Source organism: Myodes glareolus, chromosome 22 (assembly GCF_982192425.1).
Source record: "Myodes glareolus chromosome 22, mMyoGla1.1, whole genome shotgun sequence".
Taxonomy (NCBI): Eukaryota; Metazoa; Chordata; class Mammalia; order Rodentia; family Cricetidae; genus Myodes; species Myodes glareolus.
Window position 1 is genome coordinate 16,616,466 of NC_142047.1, and position 26,006 is coordinate 16,642,471.

A 26,006-nucleotide genomic window follows, 5' to 3' on the forward strand; every position below is an offset into this window, starting at 1 on the left:
TCAACCACTCAGGGCTAGTGAGGTCATGGATCTTAGAAGAGAACCTGTGACAGCCACTTTATTAAACCAACATAATTCCTAACAATATTCTAAATATTTGTTATTATAGCAACAGAAAGATAAGTGAATCTTCTCTTCGCAGTAGATGGAGGCCACTACAGAAAACATCTACAACCCAATCAAAACAGAGTTGTAGATCCCGGTCCCAAATGGTGCATCTACAATACAACTCTTGCACCTAAGTCTCAGAGATCATTGTGGAAGATGGGGCAGAAAGATTGTAAGAGCTCAGGGAACAGGGAGTTTGCTGTGAGACTGTGTGAGAGGGCAAGACAGTGCAGAGGTTCTTCTATCTCGAGTTTTTGCTGAGGCCATTTCAGGTCTTGGAATTTTATCTTCTTGATGAAGAATCCCATGGAAAATTACTCAGCTCTACTTTAGGAATCAAAGGTCAGGATATCAGAGTTAAGTTAGCTTCTCTTAAAACTACCCGTAGCTGGGCAGTGGTTGCGCACACCTTTAATCCCAGCACTTGGTAGGCAGAGGCAGGCAGGTCTCTGTGAGTTCGAGGCCAACCTGGTCTACAAGAGTTAGTCCCAGGATAGGCTCCAAAGATCCAGAGAAACCCTGTCTCAGAAAAACAACAACAAACAAACAAACAAACAAAAACAAAAACAAAAAAACCCTACTTGTTTGTGTAGAACCCCTCCAGCTAACTGCTTATCTTAGCTTCTGTAGAACTGCTTGCTTGTGCAAACCTCCCCCTCCAGCTAACTGCTTATCTTAGCTTCTGTTCAACTGCTTCCCCAACAGCTTCAAAGCAAGATGCTGGGATAGGGTTTTGCTCTTTGAGTTTTGGGGGTGTTGCCTTCAAAAGCCCTGTATTTTAGAAACTTGGGGCTACACCTAGGTTCCCAAATATTTGAGTGTAGTTCCAGCCGGCTGGAATAAAGACTTTCAATTGGCTATAAACTGTGTCTGAGTGATCAACTCTGGTGATCTACTCATAACAATTGTGTCTCCTAGAACTGTCAGAATCTACACCCATGAGGTCTCATCAACATGGCTGCCCTAGCAGGAGCTAAACAAGGACAAGGGCAACACAACAGACATGCTAACATGGACAGGGAAAATCTCATAAGGTTTCAACCCTACACAAACTATAGGCAACTAAAGAATGCTAAGAGCAAGAGAAATTGTCTTCCCTAGGGAAAGGGCATAGCCATTGGTTATACAATACCAAATGGCCAGCCTGAATATAAACATACACATAACATTATATAGACTAAGCTAGTTGTAGTTTTTATTTAGAAATATATATATATATATATTATTAATTGTATTAGCAATATAATTAATATATCTTAGAAATACATATTATGTATATAATCGTAACAGTTAAAGAAAGAGATCATGAATTCGAAAAAAGAGCAGTGGGGAGAATGTGGGAGGGTCCAGGAGAAGGAAAGGGGAAAGTGATTTCTTTTTTAATCTTAAAAATAATAAAGCAATCGCTGGGGAACTAAAGAGAAGCAAGGGCTGCTTGGAAGAGGCTCACTGACCTATCAATCTGCCCGAAGATGAGCAGAGAGCTCCTAGGTTGCCATGTTTGTGATCTATCAGCTATCACTTGAGGTGAGGTGGGCTTTCAGTGATGCTGTGGTCTGTGAGCCATCTCCACTTGTGTAAGTAACCCCACACTCATACGCCTAAGTAACCCCAATAAACTCATTGGCAAGCCAATTTGAACTTTGGTGTGACTGTTATTTTGATCTGTCATTGGTTCCCTGTCTTGGGTGAATAGACATCTCTTGCATATCCTCAAGAAAAAGCTCATAGAACTTGAACAGAGGTTGTAAATCCAGGGGAGAGAGTAACCAAAGGAGGGGGTGTGAGCTCATAGAGAAAAGTGAGAGGTAACTTACATCCTCCCTCCACTCCCATCCCTGACCTAGAGGACAGTTGCTAAGTCAACAGTGACCTCACAGTCACTCTCCAGGCCTTCTACCCCCAGGCCAGCATTCATCTGCTTCCCACCTCTGCCCTGCATCATTACATCCAGAGGACACAGCCTGCCTCACCAGCAGACCCAGGGACCAAGAGAAAAGAGTGGCAGGCTCTCCTGCGGGGCACAGCTGAGGCATCAGCATGGCAGAAGACTTAGAAGATCTCAAAGATCTGAAGCCCACCGAGAGGAAGTCCGTCTGGAGGACGGCGGAGGAGAGGCGGATGTCCGACCTCACCCGGGTGCTGGAGTGGCTGGAGAGGAGGCAGGGCAAGAAGAAGCGTGCCCTCCAGGTGTGTACGATGGAAGAAATTGCTGCGAGACTGTATGCAAGATTATTAAAAGGAGAAAGAATTGGAATTCGACACCCCCGAGCAAAGGGGGATCATTTTTTAAATACTTGGGTAAGCTAGCAGGGAAGTCCTAGAGGTGAGATCGCTCACCCTGGTTAGGCTGTGTTTCCTAATGCCAACTGTCACGATTGGGCTTCTCTCCCACCAAAGACAGCGTTACAATCTTTCCTGGTGGTCATATTTTAAGGGATGGCTTCAAGTCATTGAGAAAGACGCTTTGCTATAGAAAATGCAGGGTGAGATTTCTATTTCAGAGAGGAAGAGAAAGAGATTGCCTAAATACAAGTGGTCTGAAGTAGACGCTCTACAAGGCACTTGAGTCAGAGTCTCTGGTGAGGGAAAAGTCTGTCTGACACTAGGTCAAACTGTGGGCACAGCTAGTACCTGTCGGTGTTGGAAACAGTCACGCGCACTAATTTTTGGGGTCCCCGTGCAGGCATGGAGCCTTCCCACTGTCCCCTGCCTCCTCTCTTCTCATGATGGCTCCAGCGTGGATCTTTCGTTCCTACAGCCAGTCCCCACTGAGACACCTCCTAGCATATACCTTACTCTTCCCCCACTGAAGGGGCAGATCTCACCAGCCCATTCCGCTTTCATGGGGAGACTTGGTACCAAATTGGCCTTTTTTCCCCAGAGTTTAGGTCCCCTGGGCCCATTATTTGTGAAAATCAAGTCCGAAGATACATCCTACATCCCCCAGCTGCCGAGGATGCTCCTATGGCCTCTTGTCCCCCAGAGCAAAAGGTGAAGGGAGCATGACTAAGGCAGGCAGCACGGTAGCTAATCTCCGTTGTCAACCACTGCTTCTAGCCAGACTGTGCGGCCAGAGCCATGACTGCCCATAGCTGGAAAATAGGAAAATAGGGATGAACAAAGGTCACAGCGTTAATAAAGGACAAAGCAGTATCTCAAATTCAAAGTTATCCAGTTCCCACATGTCTGAGCTTTGTTAGGCCCGCTCCTCACAACCCCCTCTGCTCTCTGCAGCCCCCGCACCCTGCTTTTGGGCCGATGCTTGCCTGCTCACCTGCCTCTGTGCAGCAGGAGCTAGCGCCAACTCCACCAGCCTCTGCTGAGCATTCCGCTCCTAAATGATCTCTGGTCGCTTGCTCCTCCCGTCATCTGGGGTTGAGGGCCTGGCTGCTGGATCTCTCGGAATTCAGTATCTGTCATGAGCGCCCCTGCAGGAGGAAATACCCTACTCCTTACTCCACTTGCAAAACCAGCCTTGGCCCAAACTCTGACTCCTTTTTCCACTAAGCTGAACAAAACCATGCCGACCTTGGAAAGCAGCTCGATGACTCCTGGCTTTGGATAATATGCTGGGTAGCTTTGATGTCAATTTGATGCAAGCCAGGACCGTCTGGGAAGAGGCAGCTTCAACTGAGAAAGTGCCTCCTACACATTAGCCCATAGGCAAGCATGTGGGGCATCTTGATTAAAGCCATTGATTAAAGGCTGTTGTGGAAGCTCTCAGCTCAAGCAGGGACCTGGAGGCAGGAACTGATGTCGAGGCACCCGGGCTCCTGGATGGTATAAAAAAGCAGGCTGAGGAAGTCATGGAGAACAAACCAGTAAGCAGCACTCCTTCGTGGGCTCTACGGCAGTTCCTGCCTCCAGGTTCCTGCTTGAGTTTCTGCCCTGATTTCCTTTGTGATGGGCTGTGATAGAGACACATAGGCCACATAAATCCTTTCCTCCCAAGCTGCTCTGTCACATCCAGAGGTTATTGCTCATGGAACCTAAACGAAACCATAGAGAGAGCAGGCATTTGCCCAGGAAAGTGCGGCCACTGAGCAAGTGACTGATGAGATGTCCACAGGGACAAGAGGCTCCAGAGTGTAGCTACTACGACTTGGATTCCCACATTCCAGGAGTGCTCTCCTGTTTAGGGACAGTGCACGGAACCCTCACAGGGCGACTGCAGATCTCTTTCTCCTGCCCTTTTCAGAAAAAGAACCAAGAGGCGAACCGTGCAGAAGAGAGAGCAAAGAAAGGCCTGGGCGCTAAGAAGAAGCAGGACAAAGATGGCCGTAAGGTGACCTTCAACAAGGTAATTACCCCTCCGCCTCTCCCCACAGCTGCTCCTCTGCTACAATGTCTGGTCATAAGGTTTGTGAAGACCCCTAGATGCCTCTCTGCCCCATAATGACAGCTCAACAAACGAGTCTCCTGCACCCCCACTTGCCCTGCACTGCTTCACCAACAATCCCTACTTTCCTGAGGTCCAGTTTTAGAACCTTCCTCCACCCACATCCCTCCACACATAGGGATGCCAGGGCCTGGAGAACTGTGGGAGCACTCAGCCCTGTAGCTCGAGGGGATTCCCAACCTGCCTGCAGGTATGAGCTGCTTGTACCCCTAAGAGATAAGGAGAAATAAAAGTGAAGACTTAGTAAGCCAGAAGAGAGGGCACTCCAGCCCCCTTGAACTCTTCCTGGGCCCAGGGCAGATCCTTGACCTAATTGTGGGAATTTCTCTATTTGGGTTTGGAGGCTGCTGAGCATAACGTACCTCATGGCTCCAAGAATCAAGATCCAAATGCCAGCAAGAAGTTCGTCAGCGGTTACCGCAAAGGGTATGGAACAGACTTTAAAGGCAAGCGTTTAAGCATGCTGTCCTCCGACTTCAGCAGGGATGGCCTTAAGAAGTCTGGTAAGGAAAGAACCTGGGCCCTGGGGTACCAGAACTGCCTTCCCCGCTCCCATTTCTCAGAGGCAGTAGAAGAGCTGCCTATCCATGCTAATTGAAACCTGTGTTCATAAGAGTCAGGACCCAGCATGCAGGGTCCTTGGGGAATCACTCCCAGGGTAGCATTGACAATCTGGGCATGCCCTGGATAGGAGGAAGTGATTGTTGAGCTCTGCCTCCCCCCGGGTATTATCAGGAACCCAGCACACCTTGCTGCTAGATCAGGAACTGCTTTGGTGACCCTGCCTTTGTGGGTTACAAATTTCCTGAGTTAAACACAGTGACAATGTCTACTAGAGAGGGTGTCATCCTGGTGTCCTGACATCTGCCAAGTAGTGTCCACCCCTAGAAAGGGACAGGCCTGAGTTACAGTTCACAGTCCTGCTTCACCACTCAGTTGTATCATCCCGGCCATGCCCCCAGCTTCCAGGTCTGGGTTTGACGCATGTAAAATAGTAGAGTAACCCTACTTTCTCTGTAGCGTGGCTATGGGGCTGCAGTGATGGGGACTGGAAGTCAGCCTGACACAGGAGTGCTCAGCAAGGTGGGATCAGAGGGTTGGAAAACAGACCCACTCTAAGCGTAGTCTGTGCTTGGCCTCTTGGGATACAAGCTTATGGTGAACGTAGAATCTGGAAGGCATTCCTACTTGCCCAGGTGGAAAGTGGGCAGGAGCTTGGAGCGGAGTCACGTGGTTGTCCGTTTGTGTCCCAACGCAAACATGTTCCCCGTCTTTTCATTTCGTACACCAAAGCCATGGGAGGCACACTGAAGCCTCCGACTTGTCAAAGTTCAGTATGATGGAGGGCCTGCGGTGCTAAGAGCATTGGGGGACTCTGGATTGAACCCACACCATCGCGTTAATGGGGCATTCATCTAATCTGAAGAAGCACTGTAAATTGTCCATCGTAGAGCCCTTGCTTTTGGTAAAGCACTGTGGTTACATGAGATCTGAGCATTCAGGAAAACTGAAGAGTAGGAAAAACCCTCTTCGTTTTCTTTGAAGCTATTCTAATTATTATTATACAATGTTATATAAATTCTTAATTATTCTAAACATTTTATTAAAAACCTGCCGTAGAAATAAAATCAAGATGGGAAGCTCCGTACCTCATCCATGCTCTCTGTGACGCCCACTGTCAGTGTTGACACTGTACTGGCCCCACTGGGTTCGTGAGCTTCCTTAGATCTTGCTTCCAGCAGAACACCCCCCCCCCCACCTCCTGCTTCCTGATACTGAGATGCACAGTAGCCTTGCTGCTGTGATTTCTTCCCAGACTCCTCCTGGAAGCCTTTGTGTGTGAGCAGACTTCACTGAAACTTTCGGGGTCAGCAGAGGCTAGGAATCACATCACAGAGACACAGTGCACGCAAATCAGGAGCTGGTCAGGAGACCCCCACTTTTATTCTTCAGAGCCCTTTGCCTCCTGATCCCCCACAACAAAGATTTTCTTAGCTGTGCTTGCCAGTAAGAAAAGCTTCCTGGGGTTTTCTGAAGGTTCCGGGCAGAGTTTAGAGCCAGGCAACTGGAGGCGCTGGTATTCATCATTGATGGAGAGCGGAAGCCTGCTTAAGGGTCCACTATGGTAGTTCCAGTCCTCGAAGGCTGCTCTTTCCCTGTTTCCTCCAACGTTGTCTCCACCTCTGCACTCCCCACTCAGCGCCACTGGCTTTTACTTACCCTACTCTTTGTCTCTTCCGTCTCATTCATACAGTATGCTATCAACTCTAATCTGTTTCTTCGGTCTCATTCATACAGTATACCATCAACTCTGATCTTTGCCTCTTCTGTCTCATTCATAAATGGTGCTTGCTATCAAGATATTTTGCTAAACAAAATCAGTCCCTTCCCTAAAGAAACCTCCTGGCAGTAGATAATTTCACCTCACTGTTCAAGATGTAGACATGAAGGATAACTTGCTGGCAGTTTGATCCTCTGTTGTCCTTCCTCTTCCTCACCATCCGATTCACCAGATCTGAGAATGGAGGTCTTGCTCCTTCTGCTGTATAACAACCCATAGCCACTAGAGGGCAGTAAATGGGTCCAGGCAGCTAAGAAGCACATGCACCTGTCCTCATTTGGCATGCAAGACTGAGTCTGGCTGAGCTTAGCCACAGTACAGACATTTTCCTGTGCAGTCTTGCAAGCTACCTCAGACCAGCAGGCAGGATCTGGACCGGGAGACGAGGTGGTGATTAGGAAGTCTCAGAGCAGGCAAAGCACCAATTACATGCCCAGTTCCCATTCCCACTTTGAGCCGTACAGACTCAACAAGCTTCATGTGCCTTCACCTCAGAGGAGGACAGGCAGAAAGAGATCCTCTTTGTGTCTTCTTCTTCAATTCATGGCCTGGTCTGGTGACTTCTCCCGTCCTTATGCCTTCATCTGTTTCTCTCCCCTTTGTCTCCCTACCATTGTCTTAATTTGCACTTAGTCTTCCACTGAATGACTCTCCTACAGCTTTGACTTCCATGGCTGCCACATTTACCTTCCTAACTAATTTGTGTGTTTATGCTTAATGTGGTTTTCTTCACAACATTGCCATCGAAAAGTAATAAAACTCAAACGACGGATAGCTTACCACAAAGAAATGAAGATCAGTAAACTGACTGAAAAACAATTCAGAACAATTTTCTTAAAACGTAATGAACGATAAGGCAATGGTCGCCAGAGAAGCTTCCTTCTTCAGTAGATGGGAGCTAAGACAGAGATGGCTGGACAATGTGCAGGAGTGTCTTGGAACACTCAGCCCTCAGTGGGATGTCTCCATCATTTCTCCCCTTTCAGAGGTCAATGCGTGATGTGGAGGAGGAACTGGAAGACTGTGTCAGAGTCCGTGAGGATGACGGGCACCAAGGAAACAGGGCCTTCGACACACAGTAGGACTGGCAAATGTATGAACTCACAGAGGCTGAGGCAGCATGCCCAGGGCCTGCACAGATCCAAGTTAGATGACTTGATGGATCAAGTCAATGAGAAAGGAAGCTGGGCACAGGCTTCCATCCCTAACCAAGAATCTGTCTCCAACTGACAACCCTTGCAAAGGAAAAGTAGGTTTTCTCCAATGAAGTCCTACTGTGTTTACAAACTGCACTTGAGGACAGGCTCGGCGGTGGATGGCTACACAAAATGAACTTCGTGGTACTATTGGAGATTCTTGGTCTCATACTTATTGCTTTGCCTGGAAATTACCTTACTGGTCTTTTCCTTGAATGTTATGGTTTCTAATTTTGTGTTTTTATGGGTTCTATTTGGGGGTGCGTCCCATGCTTTTTCTGTTTTCTTTTTAAAATCTGGAGTTATTTGTTTCTTTTGTTTTGCCTTTTTGATATTGAAAAAGGGAGAGAGAGAGAGAGGGAGGGAGAGGAAGAGAGAGAGAGAGAGAGAGAGAGAGAGAGAGAGAGGGAAAGAAGGAAGGAGGAGTTGGATGGGTGGGGAGGATCTGGGATGGGTCTGAAATGAGGGAGAAGGAACTGTGATCAGAATACATTGTACGAAAAAAAATCTTCAGTTTAAAAAACAGGATACTAAGAAACAAAACAGGCAGCAAAATGGAATCCGGAAAATCATGTTTGAATAAAAGGAGAAGTGCAGTAAAGAAACGGAACCACTTTTTAAAACAGACAGAAATATAGGAAATTGAGAGATACAGTGCCCTGCAATGGAGCATTTTAACAGCACAGCCGACGAAACAGAAGAATCCTCGATTCAAAGACACTTTTAAAATGATCTAGTAAAAAGAACAAATAGAAAATTCAAGAAAACAGAATAATACGTGCAGCGTGGCTGTCTGAGAAAGAGAAAAAAAGACAGGGGAAGATCATCTAGGAAATAAATAAAGGAAGCATGGCCGCACACACCTTTAATCCCAGCACTCAGAAGGCAGGCGAATCTCTGTGAGTCAGAGGCCAGCCTGGTCTACATAGCAAGTTTCCAGCCAGCTGAGACTACATAAAACCACCAAGTCTCCGGACAAACAAAAAAATAAATGAATGAAAACTTCCAAAATTTAGGGGAGGAAAAATCTTTGATTCACGAGGTCACAAAACATCTACACCAAAACAAGTCACATTAAACCTCAAGTCTATGCAAAAGGTTTGAAAGGAATAGGAAAGTAACTTTCGTACACAGGGAGCTTCCAGCAGACTGTGAATTTCTGCCTGCTGTTCCTTGAAGGGGCAGGAAGGCTTTTGTGCCTCTCTCTCTCTGTGTGTGTGTGTCTCTGTCTCTCTCTCTTTATCTCTCTCTCTCTCTCTTTGTCTTTCTCTGTTTCTGTCTGTCTCTCTTTCTCCCTCTGCCTCTCTCTCTCTCTCTCTCTCTCTCTCTCTCTCTCTCTCTCTGCCTCTCTCTTCTCTTCCACCACTCCTGTCCCCAGAGGCTGGCCTCCCCCTTCCCTTTCCCCACTTTTCCCATTCCCTCTCTCCAAATAAAAACCCTCTTTGTGAGAGCACTTGGAGGAAGAGGCAGGCGGATCTCTGAGTTTGAGGGCAGCCTGGTCTACAAAGCAAGTTCCAGGACAGCCAAGGTTATACAGAGAAGCCTTGTCTTGAAGGAGAAAAAAAAAAGGAAGGAAGAAAGGAAATAAGGAAGGAATGAAGAAAGACAGGAAGGAAGGAAGGAAGGAAGGAAGGGAGGGAGGGAGGGAGAAAGGAAGAAAGGAAGGAAGGAAGGAAGGAAGGGAGGGAGGGAGGGAGGGAGAAAGGAAGGAAGGAAGGGAAAAAAGAAAGGAGGAAAGGAAGAAAAAGAAAGAGATAAGAAATAGTATCTTAGTATTATTATCTAGATATACTTGCATAACTAGTATATATGCAAGATGTTAAGAGAAAAGGGACAAGACACACCATGGTCAGGTGTCATCAACACACAAGGGAAGACAGGAGGGAAGGAACAGAGGACCTGCAAGCCATCAAAGACATAGCAGCAATAGTAAGTCCTTGTCCTGAAACATAAAAGGAAGATCACCCCAGTCCATTTTTGTTACGGTAACAGCACCAGACACCAGGTAAAGAGTTTTTTACCTCACTTGGAAGAATGCCAGCAGCGGCCCCTGCTGGAGGCTTTTGAGCTATAGCATAAGATAGCTGAAGGTGAAGGGCAGCTGGTGTGCTCAGGAGAGGAAGCGTGGAATATGGACTCACTATGTGACTGCATGCCATCCTGACACTATTAGCTGGGCATCTTCCAGCACAGCCCACTTTCCAATACCACTCGATTGAGCATCAAGTTTCCGACATGTGAATTGGGGGAGCACATGCAAACTCTAGCATTTGCTAATCCAAACAGAGTGAATGGATAACTCAAAAATCTAGCTATGCTACCCGCAGAGGCTCATTTGAACTTTGAAGAACACACATAGGCTGCAAGTAAAGGACTGGAAGAAAGATATTCTGTGTAAATGGAAAAGGCAGGAGGTAGCTGTACCGGCATCAGATGAAACAGACCACGGAGGTTATTATATAACAATGAAAAGGTCAATTTGTCAGAAGACCTAACAGCTGTAAATATCTATCCATCCAATGCTGGATTGCCGGGATAGATAAAATAAATGTTAACAGCACTGAAAGCAGAAATAAATAGCAAGGCAATAATAGTGGGGGACTTAATAACCTAAAGAGGGGTAAAATGATACATCATCTAGACAGAAAATCAATCGGGAAACAGCAGATTGGAAAACACAAGACCAATGGACCTAATAGATGCATCCAGAGCACCCGTCTCTCTGCCAACAGCAGCTGCGCACGCTTCTCAAGCACAATGGAGATGCTCCAGGGCAGAGCATTGGGCTTCAGATTCATGAAAGGGTCTTCTCTGCATCCAACCAGAATCAAAGGAAAACGGTAAACTAAACAGTGCTCTTCTGAACAACCAGGATGTCACAGAAGTCCAAAAGCACATGGTACGCATCCAGAGACACGTGAGAATAGAGACACAAAACGCCAAAGCTGAAACTGCGCTCACCACAGGTACCACGCTACGGAAAGACAAACCGCAAGTAAATGGGGAAAAACAAGCCCAAGTTAATAGAGTAAAGTAAATAATAAAGATAATTATTGCTATATAGATTCTCAGACAATGAAATAATCAATGAAACTAACAGCTGATTTTTCAAAGGCATGAACAATTGATGAATCTCTAGCTAGACTCTCAGAGAAGGAGGATCTATGATAAAAAGTCTACCGTCTACATTGCAGATGCCACGGAAGAGCAAGGGATAGAAGCAATAGTTACAAATGGCCACGTAGCAATAGGTTACTGTCTGAAATAAAGACATTCCTAGAAACACAAAACCTGTCAAAAGTGAATCAACATGAATCAGAACAGGAGCAAGGAGATGGGGTCAATAATCAAAACCTGTCAAAGAAACCCAGGGCCTGATGTTTCGTGGAGAGCGTATCAAAAGTTTAAATGAGAATTCATGCAGATCCTTCTAGAGCTTTTCTAAGTCGCCGAAGAGCAGGGGATATTCCAAAGCCCATTTTACAAGGCCTTCATTTCCTGATACCAAAGCCAGATAAAAAGGGCAATGGGAAAAAGAATCCCACAGGCCAATGACCATGGTACAAGCTAGGCTTAACACCTCACAAGAATGAACTGTGCGCAATGGCCAATCACAAGTCACCCCCAACATGGAAGGATGGTCAACCCATGAAAGCCCACACACTAGCAGAAGGAAGAATGGGAATCAGGTCACATGGGGTTTTTTGTGTCAGAACTATGCATTGTTTTATGATACATGCTTAATAAATCACAAGAACTTTATCTCAACAGAGTAAAGCCCACACATGACAAGCCCACAGCAAAAATCGCACTCTCTGTGAAAAGCTGAAAGATTTTCCTCAAGACCGGGAACAAAGCCTACCATTTCTGTTCACCGTGATACCGGACACCCTGGCCAGAGCAATTAAGCAAGAAAAAGAAATACAAGAGACTGAAATCAGACTAAAATCAGAAAGGAAGAAATAAAATCATCACTTTTTAGATGCCATGCTCATAAAGCTGTAAAAAGATTTCAAAAACAAACAAAAAGCAACAAATTAAGGAACAAATTAAGATTAAGCAAAGTAGAATTGATTTTATTTCTGTTTAACTGGCATATGCTCATCACCCACAGCAATGGGTTTCGTAAAAACATTTTCAACTATATCTTGTATTTTGATCACATCCATCCTCCATACCCTTTCCTTGCTAATCTTTCTTTTCCTAGAGAACCCCTCCCCATATACTTTCATTCATGCTTAAACATAAATGAATTTGTGTATGCACCTACACACACATACATAAAATTTAGTATCCACATGAGAGAAAACATTATTGTTTTTGTCAATTTGGCTTATTTTGCTTCATATGATACTGTATTTCTTGACAAATGAAGAAAAGGAAATTTTTATGATTTTTTTTTCATTCATGTGTATGTGTGTGTGTGCATGTGCTCGCGCATGTATGCCTTTTGTGTCATTCCCAGGGAGGCCAGAAGAGGGCGTTAGACCCCTGGAGCTGATGTTATAGGCAGTTGTGAGCCCCTTGATGTAGGTGCTGGGAACCAAACTGTAAGAGCAGGAAGAACTCTTATCTACTAAGCTATCTCCAGCCCTGGAAAAGGAAATTTTTAAGACTAACATTTAAACTGGCATCTAAACAATAAAATATTTAGAAGGTAAGAGATAGGCACACTGAAAACCATAAGACAGTGATAAACCCATGAATGAGTGAAAAGGAACCTTGTGTTCACAGCTTGGAAAAATACTTTCAGATTTTCTATATTATCAAAAGCAGTCTACAGGATAAATATAAGATCTGTCAAGAGTGCTACTGCATTTTCACAAAAATTGTAAGGAAATTCTAAAATTAAATGAAATAAAAGCCCCACATAGTCAAAGCATCCTTAAGAACGAAGATGGAAAGTCAGAGGCATCAGATTTCCCAATTACAAACTATTCTCTAAAACTGTAGTAATCGAAGCAGTGTAAGACCAGGTTAAAAACAGATACAGCAAAACAATAAAACAAAATAATCCCACACATAGAGTTAATAAGCATTCGACAAGGGTGCCAAAAACAGGGGGGAAAAAGAGAAAGAATAGTTATGCAATGAGTGGTACTGGAGAAATGGATAAATATACACAAAGAAATATATCCTATGCCACTCAAAACAAAAACAAAAAACTCTGAAGTAGGTTGAAGATTGAGGTGTAAGACCAGAAACTTACCAAACTTCTCTAATTAAACACAAGGGGAAACTCAATAACATTAGTCTTGGAAATTGATTTTCAATATCACACACACACACAAAAAAAAAACACAATAAATGCAAAATATCAACCAAAGACTCATGTAAAGATAAAAGACATCTGTGCAGCAAACCAAATTACAAAAGTAAACATCAGGAGGGAGGGAGCGTTAGCAACCTGCCTGCCAAGGAAGGGTTAATATCTGCTGTGGTTTGGAGATGAAGCAGTCTCTAAAGGCTCCTGTACTGAAGGCTTGGTTCCAGCTGTTTGAGCCAGTCATCAGAGGTGACTGGGCCCTGGGAGCTCTTGCCCCATCTCTGGGCTAATCCACTGAGCACTCCAGACACAGAGGCATTGGTGGACAGTATTGGAAAACAGGGGGTGGAGCCTAGATGGTGTAGGCCATTTGGGCATGTACTGGGAAGGTGTCCCCTGCTCTCCAAGGACTCTCTAACCCATTCTGCTTTGTGGCTACTCTAAGAGGAATGGCATTCAACCATTCCCTCCGCCTTGCTGCCCTGCATCATCACAGACCCAGAAACAGTGAAGACCGCTGACCACAGACTGAAGCCGTGCACCAAAAATAAGCCCTTTCTCCGTCAAGTTAACTTTCTCAACTATTTACACAATGACAGAAAAACTGAATAACGCAACATCCAAGCGTACAGCAAACTCGTAGACAACAACAAAAGCCAAAATGTTTTTAAACATGGGTAAATAACTAGCAAACAATGCTTTCCAAAGGGGAGACATAGATACACATCAAGCTTGGGAGTGCAGGCTCAGAACCATCAGTCACAAGGAAAGGCAAGTCGCATCCACATAACATACCTATCAGGAGCTGGGATGGCTACTCTCGGTTGTCAACTTGCCTACATCTGGAATTAGCAAAAACCCAAATGGCTGGACACATCTGTGAGGGATTTTTTTCTTTTAACTGAGGCACTTGAATTGGGAAGACTCATTCCTAATCTGGATCTTCTGAGGTAGGAAGATCCACCTTTAATCCAGATCTTTCGAGGTAGGACAATCCATCTTTAATCTGGGCCACGCCTTCTCTAGCAGCCTGTGTGAAAGACGTGGAAGAAGAAAGCCTTTGACCTTTGCCTGTTGGCTCTAACCCTTGCTAAGCAAGTTCATTCCTTCATTGGCTCTAGAGCGTACTTTTTCAGGATTAAGTGTATTGAAGACACGCTGAGATATCCAGCCTCACAGGCTGAATAACTACCGGATTTTTGGAACTTCTGTTGACAGAGAAGCGCTAGGCCACAGCCTGTAAGTCATTCTAATAAACCCCCTTTATATGTATAATATAGCTGTGCTTCAATATATAATATGCATATTATATATGTCTATGTATTCTAACATATCTATATATTGTACGTTATATTGTGTAAACATGCATATTATTAGAATAAATTTTATTTCTAAAAATATACATTATAGGGAGAGATGTAATACATATAATAAAAATATATTATATATAATATACATGGTATTGTATGTAATATATAGAGAGATATATACAAATGGAGAGATCCAATCTATAAATTCTGGTCCCCTAGAGAACCTTAAATAATATAGTAGCCAAAGTCACAGGGAATACCATCTCATAACCTCACAGAATGACCAGTATCAAAAGACAAGTAAAACAGCTGGAGCAAGAGTGTGACGAGAAGAGAACTTCTTGCTGTCGGTGAGACTGTAAGTTTGCAGAGAATTTTGGAAAACATAAAGCTACCTTTCAAAAATTAAAAAAGCAAATGGCCCTCTGGTCCACCTACCCCACTGATGATCCACAGCCAGGCATCACGCCTTCAAGGCAGCGCTAGCCACAGCAGCCAAGAAGTGGAAACAGCCTAAGTGTGTGCTGACGGGTGTGTGGATAAAAAAGTCAGATGAGGGGGCTGGAGAGATGGTTCCGTGGCTAAGAGCACTGGCTACTCTTGCAGAGGATCAAGGTTTGATTCCCAGCATCCACATGCAGGCTCACAACCATCTGTAACTCCAATTCCAGGGGATCCGATGCCCTCTTCTGACCTCCACAGGTACCAGGCACACACGTGGTAAACATATAGGTGCAGGCAAAACATTCATACACGCAAAAATAAATAAATAAATAAATAAATAATAAAAATGCTAAAAACAGGTAATCAGATGTGTACGTGAAATGGAATGCTAGTCGGGCATGAGAAAGAAGTAACTTCTGTCATTAACAATGCAAATGACTTGAGAAGGCTTTGGGCTGAGAGAAAGGTTGGAGAAAGACAAACATGGTGAGAGCCTGCATCTGTATAGATCTAAATGCTTGAGCTTCGAGAAGCAGGAGAATGGTGCCTGCCAAGGGCCTGGAGTGGCGAAAGGGTACATTCATGTCAAAGGTACACATGTTCGGTACAGGATAAAGATTTTGGGTGTCATGGTCTCTGAGACCTTCCTGGACGGCAGAGTGGCAAGCCGAGGGAGGCAAGAAGGCAGTTTGGTTCAACACAACTCAGTAGCCAGTGTCGGTTCAAACTTCAGGAGTCTGACCCTGAGGGTTTATTTTAGACATACGTAAGCACAGCACAATTTCGTAAAAACTATTCTCCTGAAAATTAACTCAGTCCCACATGTGCAACAAAGCACACGTAAATCTCCTAGAAGAACAAAGTAAGCTAAACAGAGCAGGCGTGATTACATGGACACTCTGTAAGGTCCAGTAAAGATAGGTTCCATAGATTGACTGAAATTTGGGATAAGGGTCTGGGGAGGATCCAGTGCCGGAAAAGTCTCCAGTCACAGAGATATCACAAAGGTCCAGGCTAGAGTGCAGTCCACTTCAGCCTTCTGGGTGGATAATAGGTCTCGCATTCCTTCCATTGAAGGAACGATCTTCAGTGCTTGGCATTCCAGGCTCCCCTAATGCTTGCGTGAGCACAAAGACCTCTGTGCCCCTCCCCTTGGGCTCTAATACAGTGTATTCATGGTGAGTGTAGTTAGCCCTGCATTACATACTTGAAGTCGCTACACTGTAGCAAACAATAGAGTATTACATACTTCAGATTTGCTAAGAGAGTTGATCTTAACTGCCTACACAGAGGAATGTAACCATGGTTTGGGGTATATTAATATGACTTTGTTATCATATCTCGATTCATATGTACATCAAATCAACATATCCACTTTAAATATGAGCAAAAGTATCTGTCAGTCATACCTCAACGGAGCTGTAAGAATTGTCAAATTAAGTGATCACACTAATACCGCTGCCGTGGCTGGGTTTGCAAACCACTATTCTGGTATTTGTTTCTAGAGGATTCTGCCCACTCCTGCCCCCCATTTTGCCTGCCCCATGGGTGATTTTGTTCCTGTTCCATCTTTCTCGGTTTGTCAACTATAACCTTGCACTGTGGTGGTGACAGAGTCTTGCCTGAACATGCGCCTGACTTCTCACAGCCATGTTCTCTTCCTGCCAGCATAAAGGAACCTACAAGAACACATTTTCCTGTGCTGCCCCCACTACCTCCACGTCGTTTGCCAGCACCAGAGTACTCCGTGTCTTACAAACCCACAATGCATTGTTGGGATTTGGGGTTTTGTTTTTGGTTTTGTTTTGCTCTGTTCTGAATACATTTAAACAAGGCATGCATTCTCCTGCATTCCAAGAGTTCATTCCTTTGCATAAATCCAGAATTCTGACTGCAGTCACTTTCCTTTCCTGGAAACTTTTAATGGATCTGAAGAAGAGTGTAAATTCCTGCAGCTTCCGCGTGTTTGAAGAGGTCTTTATTTCACCTTTGTGCCCTCCTGGCTGCGGGTCTTTCTTCTCCCAGGTCTTCATCAGCTCCCGCCCCACTGAACTCCTGGTGGCCAGCGGAGGCTAGAAACTATTGTCCCCGAAGCTGGACCTACCTCACTCCTAGGCGTTCTTTAAAGATCTTCCTCTGCGCGATTTCCCAGTGCTGAGCCTGACGTCATTTGCTTCAGAATTCTTACACTTGAGTGTGAGGTTTGTAGGCATTCTTGGTTGCTAGTTTATAACAAATTTGCAACATTTTAGCCATTGTTTCTTTAATTTAGTTTCCCACCCTTTCTCTGTCTTTCAGATTATCCCAAATCACACATAAAGTTCCTTGACTCACTAGTTTCGTCTTTTGACCTTCTCTTTTCATGAGTTATTCTGTAGAATCTCTGCGGCTATGCCCCTAAGGTTCTAGTCTTTTCTTCTGCAATGCTCAATCTTCTATTAATCTCATATATTTTTCATTTCAAACACTGACATTTTCATCTCTAGAAGTTCAATCTGGATCACTTTGAGTCTTCTGTGTCTCCCCTAACATGCTCAGGCCTTGGTGAGCACAATGGTACATTTAAATAGATATTTCTAAACTGGGGATGCCGCTCAACCAGTAGAGTGCTTGCCTAACACGCACAGCGTCTTAAGTTCAGTCCCCAGCACCATCACATAGAACCAAGCATGACGTCACACGTCTGTAATCCCACCACTTAGGAGGTGGATGTAGGAAGGTCAGGAATTCAAGGTCTTCCTCCTCTATATTGCATCAAGACCGGCCTGGGCTACATGAGACTACCTCTCCTAAATGTAGATACAGTCTTTTCCTGATCTACTATTTCTTTTTTGTTTCTGTTTTTCAAAACAGGGTTTCTCTGTGTAGCTCTGGCTGTCCTAGAACTAGCTCTGTAGATCAGACTGGCCTTGAACTCACAGAGATCCACCTCCTTCTGCCCTGCAAGTGCTGGGATTAAAGGAGTGTACCACCACCACCCAGTTCTGATCTACCGTTTCTATCACCACGTCCCTTCCTTCCCCACAATGGCTGATCAGCACTGAGCTGAGGGGCTTTCCCACACTCTGCTGCAGTCTGTAGAACCCATCTCCTGTCACTGTCCGGTTTCCCCTATGTGACCCACTCCTATTATCCTGGAAGGATGGACCTGCCGCGACCTGGGGCAGTCACGGGGCTTAGCATTCTTGTTTCTTCTCCTGTCTCATGCTGCCTGTTGTTCACTGTCTTAATGATGCAAATTCTTACAATGCCCAGGTTTCTAATTGTGTTGGAAGTCAAACACTCACTTTCTATTATCCAACTCTTGGCAAAAGTCTCAATTGATTTTTCCAGAATTTAAGCCTGCTTGAAATACAATGGCAACCTTGCTATTGGGTGCACTAGCCGGGGCAGTGCTGGAGAGTTCACCCTGGTAGTGAGAATATGAGAGAGCTGGTGCGCTGACCAATTCAGCTACCACCCAGGCCCAGATTCAGGGCTGAGCTGGCCTACCCTAACATCCACCCCATCTATGAACTGCTGGAGGATGTGAAGGGGTCAGTCCTGAAGATCCAATGTCACAGAATCTCGACGACACAGGGCAGCAATGGGATATCCAAGTGGAGTCCCAGTGAGGACCAGTATTGATAGTGTAGCAGAAGTCAGAGGCCTCAGACAAGACCTATGACTCATTGCAATGAACATTTGCAAATAAAAATGTATGGACTAAAATATAATGGCAAGCCTATGGGGTGCTTTACTGAGTTGTATTTGAGTTTTAGAATGGTCACCCTGGATAGAGGCCAATGAAAGATTCTAGGAAAGCACAGAACATATTCCATGACAAAGACCTGGAGAAGTCTGAATACTAGCAAGAGGCTTCTGGGTGGCCAATCACCGGCTGCCTGTGTGTATTCTGTGGCTTTAGGCCAAGGGTGCATTTCTAATGGGAAAGACTTAGAATGTTGGCTGCACACATGTACCCTTTGTCTACATGGATAGACAGTCATCTCTGCAGTCCCAAATGTGGCCTGCGGAAAATCTAAGTTATCTGTTCCATTATGTACCAGAAGCGGGGACCATTTTATTCGAAGAGTGGTCAGGACAGGCTTCCAGGAAAAGGTACCAACATCCTGGGGTCACCGCGCATTAGATGTGGGGGTCTTGGGTACATGACCTTTAACTTACTTACTCACTGGCTGAATGTATATGATGTGGTTGCAGAGCTAGAGCAGCCCCCAGAAAGCCCTTGAATTGCCATAACCTTTAATACTGTTGCTGTTGTTTGCACCGTAGGCACATTTGGAGCCGGAAGAGGATCAGAGAGTGCAGGAAAGTATATGTTCTTACTCTAAGGTCTCTGAGTTTCAAAGAGGACACTAAGACCATGGCCCCTTAGAGCATAGCACCAACCCCATCGTGCATAGACAGACACTTCTGAGACCTCCCAACCCAGCCACCCTGTCAGGGACCAGCCACAGGCCAGAGCACCATATGGAGCATGAAGTGTTCTAAGTTCTACAGCCCCATCTGAGGCAAGTCCATTGCCCCTCACAGGGAATCTGGACCCATTTCCCATAAGCACATCCTGAACTGTGTTAATGAAAACATGAAAGCTTACAGAGACGTTTACTTGTAAGGGGGGAAAAAATCAACCTGGCATGATATTGGAAGCTATGCTGGAATCCTTTAGATTTCACAGCTCATAAACCTGTCCCAAACACACCAGCATCACAGCAGGGTGACTGGATGGCATCTGCAAGTTTGAAGATGTGTAAGATGCACAGGTGTGTATGCCTCTGTCTGCAGAAAATGCCACCAAAGAAAGCAACTCCACCAAATCAGGCAAAAGGCAAAATTCGGTGCATCCTTTAAACCAAATGACTTTAAAACTTGAGAACAAGGGCTAAGGTGGAAATAACAAGGAAATGCAAATGAGATGGGGTAGAACGAGGGAGAAGGAGGCACAGGAAAGTAGCGGTAGATATTCTTACATGGTAAAGGATAAATAAGAACCTCCCACAGCCATGGGCACCAGAAAGGGCAACTAAATAGGGAAAGCAGCCATGGAAAAATCCAAGAGAACCCTTTAAAATATAGTATGGGGCTGGGGAGATGAATCAGTGGTTAAGAGTCCTCCCTGGCTGTTCTTGCAGAGGAGTGGGTTTGGTTCCCAGCACCCATGTGGTGGCTCAGAACTAACACCAGTTCCAGGTGATCTGGTGCCCTCTTCTGGCATCCCTGGGCATCAGGTGGACAGACAGACAGTGTTTACTCATACACATAAAATAATTTTTTTCTAAAATATGAGTCCTTAGGAAATTTTAAGCATTCCTCTTTCAAAATAAAGAGCTCTAACAGGAAGTGCTTTAACGAATGCGGTCATGTAGTTAGAGATGATCTAGACCCAACATTTAAACCGCATAGATCTTACATTGCCAATATTTGTCAACACCACCTATAAACTTCACAACAAAAAAGTTTCCCTAATGCATAAGGAATTTATTTTAAAGATTTGTTTCTATTTTTTCAAGCTATACATATGCACATATACATGAGTGTGGTTTTGCGCATGCGTGTGCAGTGTCTTCAGAGGCCAGAAGGAGATCCCTGAAGCTGGAGTTACAGGTGGTTGTGAGCCACCAGACATGGGTGCTGGGAACTGAACTTGGGTCCTCTGAAAGAGCAATATGGGGCTTAAAACCCTGAGTCAACTCCCAGATCCCTAAAGCATAGGATTTTAGAAACATCTATTTTATCCTAAAGCAATCATAAGAAATAAAGTTAAAAGATACTCTTCAACTTTAAAAAAAAAAAAAAAGGAGAGAGAGAAATTCATAAGAAAACTGGACAGGAGCATTCCGGAGCATTCCCTTAATCCCAGCACACAAGAGGCAGAGGCAGGCAGATCTCTGTGAGTTTGAGGCCAGCCTGGTCTACAGAGTGAGATCCAGGACAGCCAGGGCTATTACACAGAGAAACCTGGTCTTGAAAAAAATAGAAAAAAAAAAGAAATGCATTAAAAAAAATTACCCACCTCTTGAATAACTAATGAAAACAAGCCTATTTCATTCCAAAACCTCTGGGCAAAGCAAAACACATGCACAGAGAGACTACATAAAACAAACAGTAAGAGCAATAACTTAAGTTTCTGCACTTTAACAAGTGGAGACAGAATCACCATGAGAGGCGAGTTACAAGTGACACAAAGTGTCACAAACCAAACAAACCTGATTCGTGTGGAAAAGAGACTCGTGTGGCCACGTACTAAGTCTATTTACAAGTTTGTTCTATTTATTTACTTACTACTTACTTACTTACTTATTGCATCTGCCAAGTTATAAAGGTCGCAGCCTGTATGATACAGGTTGTAAGTGGCCGGTAAAGAGCAGATAACCCACTGCCATTCACGCATTAAGGACCTGGACATTTCTGTATCAACCTAACAAACCATCACAACTCTATAGTAACATTATACCAAAAGTCACTACACCAAACTTACAGTAATATAGATGCAAGAAATGCTTTTTAAAAAAACGTATTTGCAAATACACCTAACCCATGAAAACACATCATGTCTGAAGTAAACATTAGCCCTCTGTTGATTGACTGGGCAGGCTGCATCCAGTGGGCAATGGACCCTGCAGGCCAGCACTCACTGCAACCAAGTAAGGGAGAAGCCGCAAAATGGTCTCAATAAATGAAAATGCCATACCTAAAATGAAGCAACCTTATTAATAAAAATTATAAAATAAACTGGGCAGTGGTAGCGCACACCTTTAATCCCAGCACTCGGGAGGCAGAGGCAGGCGGATCTCTGTGAGTTCAAGGCAACCTGATCTACAGAGTGAGTTCTAGGACAGCCAGGACTGGATAGAGAATCCTTGTTTCAAAAATCATGAAACAAAAAAGAAAAATTATAAAATAAAGGAAACTGGCCAATCTCATTCATAGTGATAGAAAGCTAAAGTCATTTTAATTGAAGTGTAGACCAAAATGGGATGTCCTTCAGCCTGTAATCCTTAACTGTTTTAGACTGTCAAATGTAGTGTGCCAAGGATACATAATTTTTATAAATAATGAAAGATATTTTGATTTTTCCAAAATATTTGCAAAACTCAGGACATTCTAATTGATGGTGTGTTTTTGAAGCAATAGAATTCTCTCTGCATCGATCACACCAATTAGAAGTGGGATGAGGAGACGATGTGACATCTGAGGGTTCTGTAAAACACACAGACTCCAGCAAGGAACAGTGGAGGCGCCCCACCTCTAGCTTCATGTTTGGGTCATGTCAGACATTCCCGCTTACCTAGATCTACGCAGCTGTACCCCGTTCTCGGCCTGACACGCCACCTGCAACGTGACCCAACCCCATAAGCTGCTGCTTAACACTCACCTCTTCCGGTTTCTTCCCCTTCCTGGTTAGCTCCCATTGGATAAACTTCCTCTGGTGAGGGAAGACAGAAAAGAATGAAAGCAAGGGGCAAGGTGAAAGGCAGACAGGAAGGCGGGCCGGAAGGCTGGGAGAGCGGAGGATGGACTAGGATTAGGTGCAGCCCTGCAGGAGCTCGTGCCAAGGTCGCAGAGCAGCTACGAGGAGCCCATTCGCTCTTCTGGCTTCCTCTTTCCCACTACCACTACCCTACCCTGCCCAACTCTCATCTCTCCCAGAATCTAACTCCCTGACGGCATCTTCCGATTTCAGACTTAGACATCAAGGATGTCATAGCCCTGGAAACCAGCACTCGGGTCAACCCGTTCCGTAGACAAAGCTCCATAGATCCCGTACTTCAGGAAACTATGTTTGGCACACGGAGGGTAGGCCTGAGAGACTGGACAAGCAAGGCTCCCGACTCCTACGACCGCAAGCTGAAGAGCCTCATGGAGAAGGGCACAGAGCCCAAGATGGAGACAGCTAGGATGCTGAAGCCAGAGGAGGTGCTGAGCTGCCGGTGAGCGCCACTGGGGTGCATGGGCAGGCTTAGAAGAGCAGTGTGTGAATGCGCGCATGCTTGACCATGGCGAGGGCAGGCCTAGGTCTATCTGGCGGTAGACCCACACTGAGACATGGAGGGGGCAGGCCTAAGTCAGCAGTGTGTGAATGCATTTCTGAACACGGAGGGAACCAGCTCGTCCCTACCTGGCTCTAGCTGGCAAAGTATTGCTACAAGACTAAAACCCTGAGTCCCTTCACTCTGGTGAATCTGAGTGACAGTATCTGCACTGGTTGCTCTTCTGCTGCTCTGGTAAATGCCACCACCAAGGCAACCTATGTGAGAGGAGGCTATTTGGGTTTATGGTTCCAGAGGGATGCGAGTCTGTCGTGACAGGAAGGCCCATCAGCAAGTAGTAGCAGCAGGCCTGGCCTGGTGACAGGAATAAGAAGTCGAGAGCTCATACCTTCAAACACGAGCAAGAAGCGGGGTGCACACTACATGTCCGGTGAGGCTTTAAGGTCTCAGAGCCCGTCCCCAATGACACACTTCCTCCTCCACCGAGGCCCCTCCCTCATAAACCTCTCCAAACAGTGCCATCCACTGGAAGGTCAAGTATTCGAACACCAGAGCCTACAGGGGACATTTCTCATGGTGTCACTGTCTCCAGGGCCCTTCTGCTATGTTAGGGATTTAGATTCCCAAGGTGGCCACAGACTGTTTGGTTTCTGTATTCCCCTCTTCCTTCTCCACTGCTGGAATAGGACCCAGGGGCTTTCACAAGCTAGGCAAAGCTCCACCACACAGCCTCACCTATCTCTTGCTCGCTCTCCATCCATACCGTATCACCAGGTCTCCCCTCCGAAAACACCCAAGGCCGGTGTCATCCTTAACTGGCATAACAGGCAAAGTTTAAAAACCTTTAGCTGAGGAGTAATTGAGGTAACAGGATAACAGGGCCACCCTCGACAAGCTGGCAGCAATATAGCCATCTTGGGTGAAAGGCCAGCCACATGGCTCAGGTGTGTGCTGCCCGTTGCTCCTGGAGACTAAGAGATAGAGCAGGGATGGAGTCAATGAGAGGCAACACCTGATGACTGCCCTCCTTGCAGGGACAAGTAATGATGTGGCTCTGATTGGCTCTGACTCCACAGTGGGAGTTCTTTCCCCCAGAGATCAAGAACACTGGGGCAGGTGACACCTATAAAGTCCTTGGGGAGGCATCTAACACAAGGGTGAGATGGTGCAGTGGGGTCTTAAGGATGTCACATGCCAGCCCACCCATACCTCCCTGGCAGGCTGCCCTGGGGTCCAGGGAACTGAGGCCATAAGCAAAGGCAGTCCAGGGGCAGAATCCAAGCACAGGCAAAGCAGGATGCCCGTTAATAGCAAGACAGCTCCTCTCTGTCACCCATAACCAGCCAGCAGGTGGCTGGTAGCATCCAACTTCTACTAAAACCGGTACCAAGAAGTCAGAAGATTAGCACACATCATTATCCCCGCACTCAGGAGCTGAGACAGGAGGATTGTGTGTTTGAGGCTGCCTGGGCTACATAATGAGTGTCTGTCTCGACACAGATAGATAGATAAATGATTAAATATGAAGTTGGCCCTGAGGTCAAGGTTGACAGTGGAACCAGGACTTCTATCTGGATCCCACAGCACAGATGGGATCAATTTCACTCCTCAGCAGAAGTCAGGATTACAAAGCTTTAGAAAGCATTAAATCAATGGTCTTGTTTAACTGCGTGTAGATCAGAGGGAGGCACGCATGCCCGTTCATGCAGCTCTGTGTACGCATGCTCAAGGCCCCCAGCCTTGGCTTAGATCCCCTGCCTGCAGCAGTGATCATACCATGTCCCACCCAAACTAACGTGCACCCACACCCCACATTAGCCATGGACTCTTTCTTCCTGGTGCCATTTTAATCATGTCTTCCAAATGAGATGGCCCATTCTTTACCTGACTGTCACTCTGTTGATGAACAAACGACCTCATTCCCCAAAGGAACACCTGTCTTTCCACACCAGAGCTTCCTTGACTTCCATGGACCACATGCTGAGTGTAGTGCTTGAACCAATGAAAATTAGCCCGTTTTCTCTGGAGATAACCGGGGTGATGCCAGGCAGGTTGACTCCCAAGAGTTACAATACCACGAGCTCCTGCCACCTCTGCCACCTGGGGGTGCCCTTCTATCAGGGACACACACAGGGAGCCAGGCCGAGGTCTCTTGCTGCCCGAAGTCAACCTGTACCCCCACCCTTTCTTGAGACAGGGTCTCACCGTGTAGCTCTGTCTTTCCCAAAACTCACTCTGTAGACCAGGCTGGCCTCAAGCTCAGAGATCCGCCAGCCTCTGCCTCCTAAGCGCTGGGATTAAAGGTGTGCATCACTACACCCAGCCCCAAGCCAACCCATTTCTAGGGAAAGTCGGGTCCCACGGCTCCTTGTCACCTCTCCCTACCTTCTCTTGAAGGTACCTGCGTTTGTCCAAGAACAACATCAAGACCTTGATCAAACTGTGCAAGGACGCAGGGATGGATGTGGACATCCACCCACACATGGTGGAGTCCGAGATAGACTCCAAGAAGATATTCGATCATCGTTTCAGCACGGCGCTCTAACCGCACTGCCCAGCGGAGCCTCGCCCCATGCGGACAGAGCACCCCGCCGACTAGCTTCTCTCTAAACCGCACCAGGCCAACAAGTCAAGCGCATCATCACTAGCTAGTGTCGGCTTTGTCCTCGACTCCACCTTGCAGCAGACAAGGAGTAATGGGAAGAGAGCCCCCTAGAGAAAGCTCGCTGGGTGCAGTGGCATTTGCCTGATTCCTTCACAGGTGGAGGCAGAGGGATCAAGAGTTAAAGCTCAAGGCCAGTTTGGGGCTGCATGAGGCCCTATCTAAAACACCATAACTGGAAGGGGGTGTACCAAGGTTTTGTTTTTTTTTTTTTTAACTGCTTCTTAGGAGAAAATGCTTCTTGAGCAAGAAAACAGGGCCTCAAGTCCCTAGAGGACCTGAG

The 26,006-nt window shown here is 45.7% G+C and overlaps 1 protein-coding gene across 2 annotated transcripts; it reads left to right on the forward strand.

The window, feature by feature from the left end:
• The first annotated feature begins 2,009 nt into the window (after positions 1-2,009).
• Positions 2,010-25,708, forward strand: C22H16orf78 (chromosome 22 C16orf78 homolog). 2 transcript variants are annotated; one of them, XM_085682053.2, is made up of 6 exons: positions 2,010-2,409; positions 4,310-4,411; positions 4,854-5,013; positions 19,343-19,375; positions 22,752-23,001; positions 25,459-25,708. In XM_085682053.2, the coding sequence occupies exons 1-6, from the start codon at positions 2,149-2,151 to the stop codon at positions 25,604-25,606; spliced, it is 954 nt and encodes a 317-aa protein (XP_085538179.1). In that variant the 5' UTR covers positions 2,010-2,148; the 3' UTR covers positions 25,607-25,708. The 2 variants fall into 2 exon arrangements, with proteins under 2 accessions (XP_085538179.1, XP_085538180.1); XM_085682054.2 differs by having other exon boundaries at positions 2,010-2,298.
• Positions 25,709-26,006: the final 298 nt, after the last annotated feature.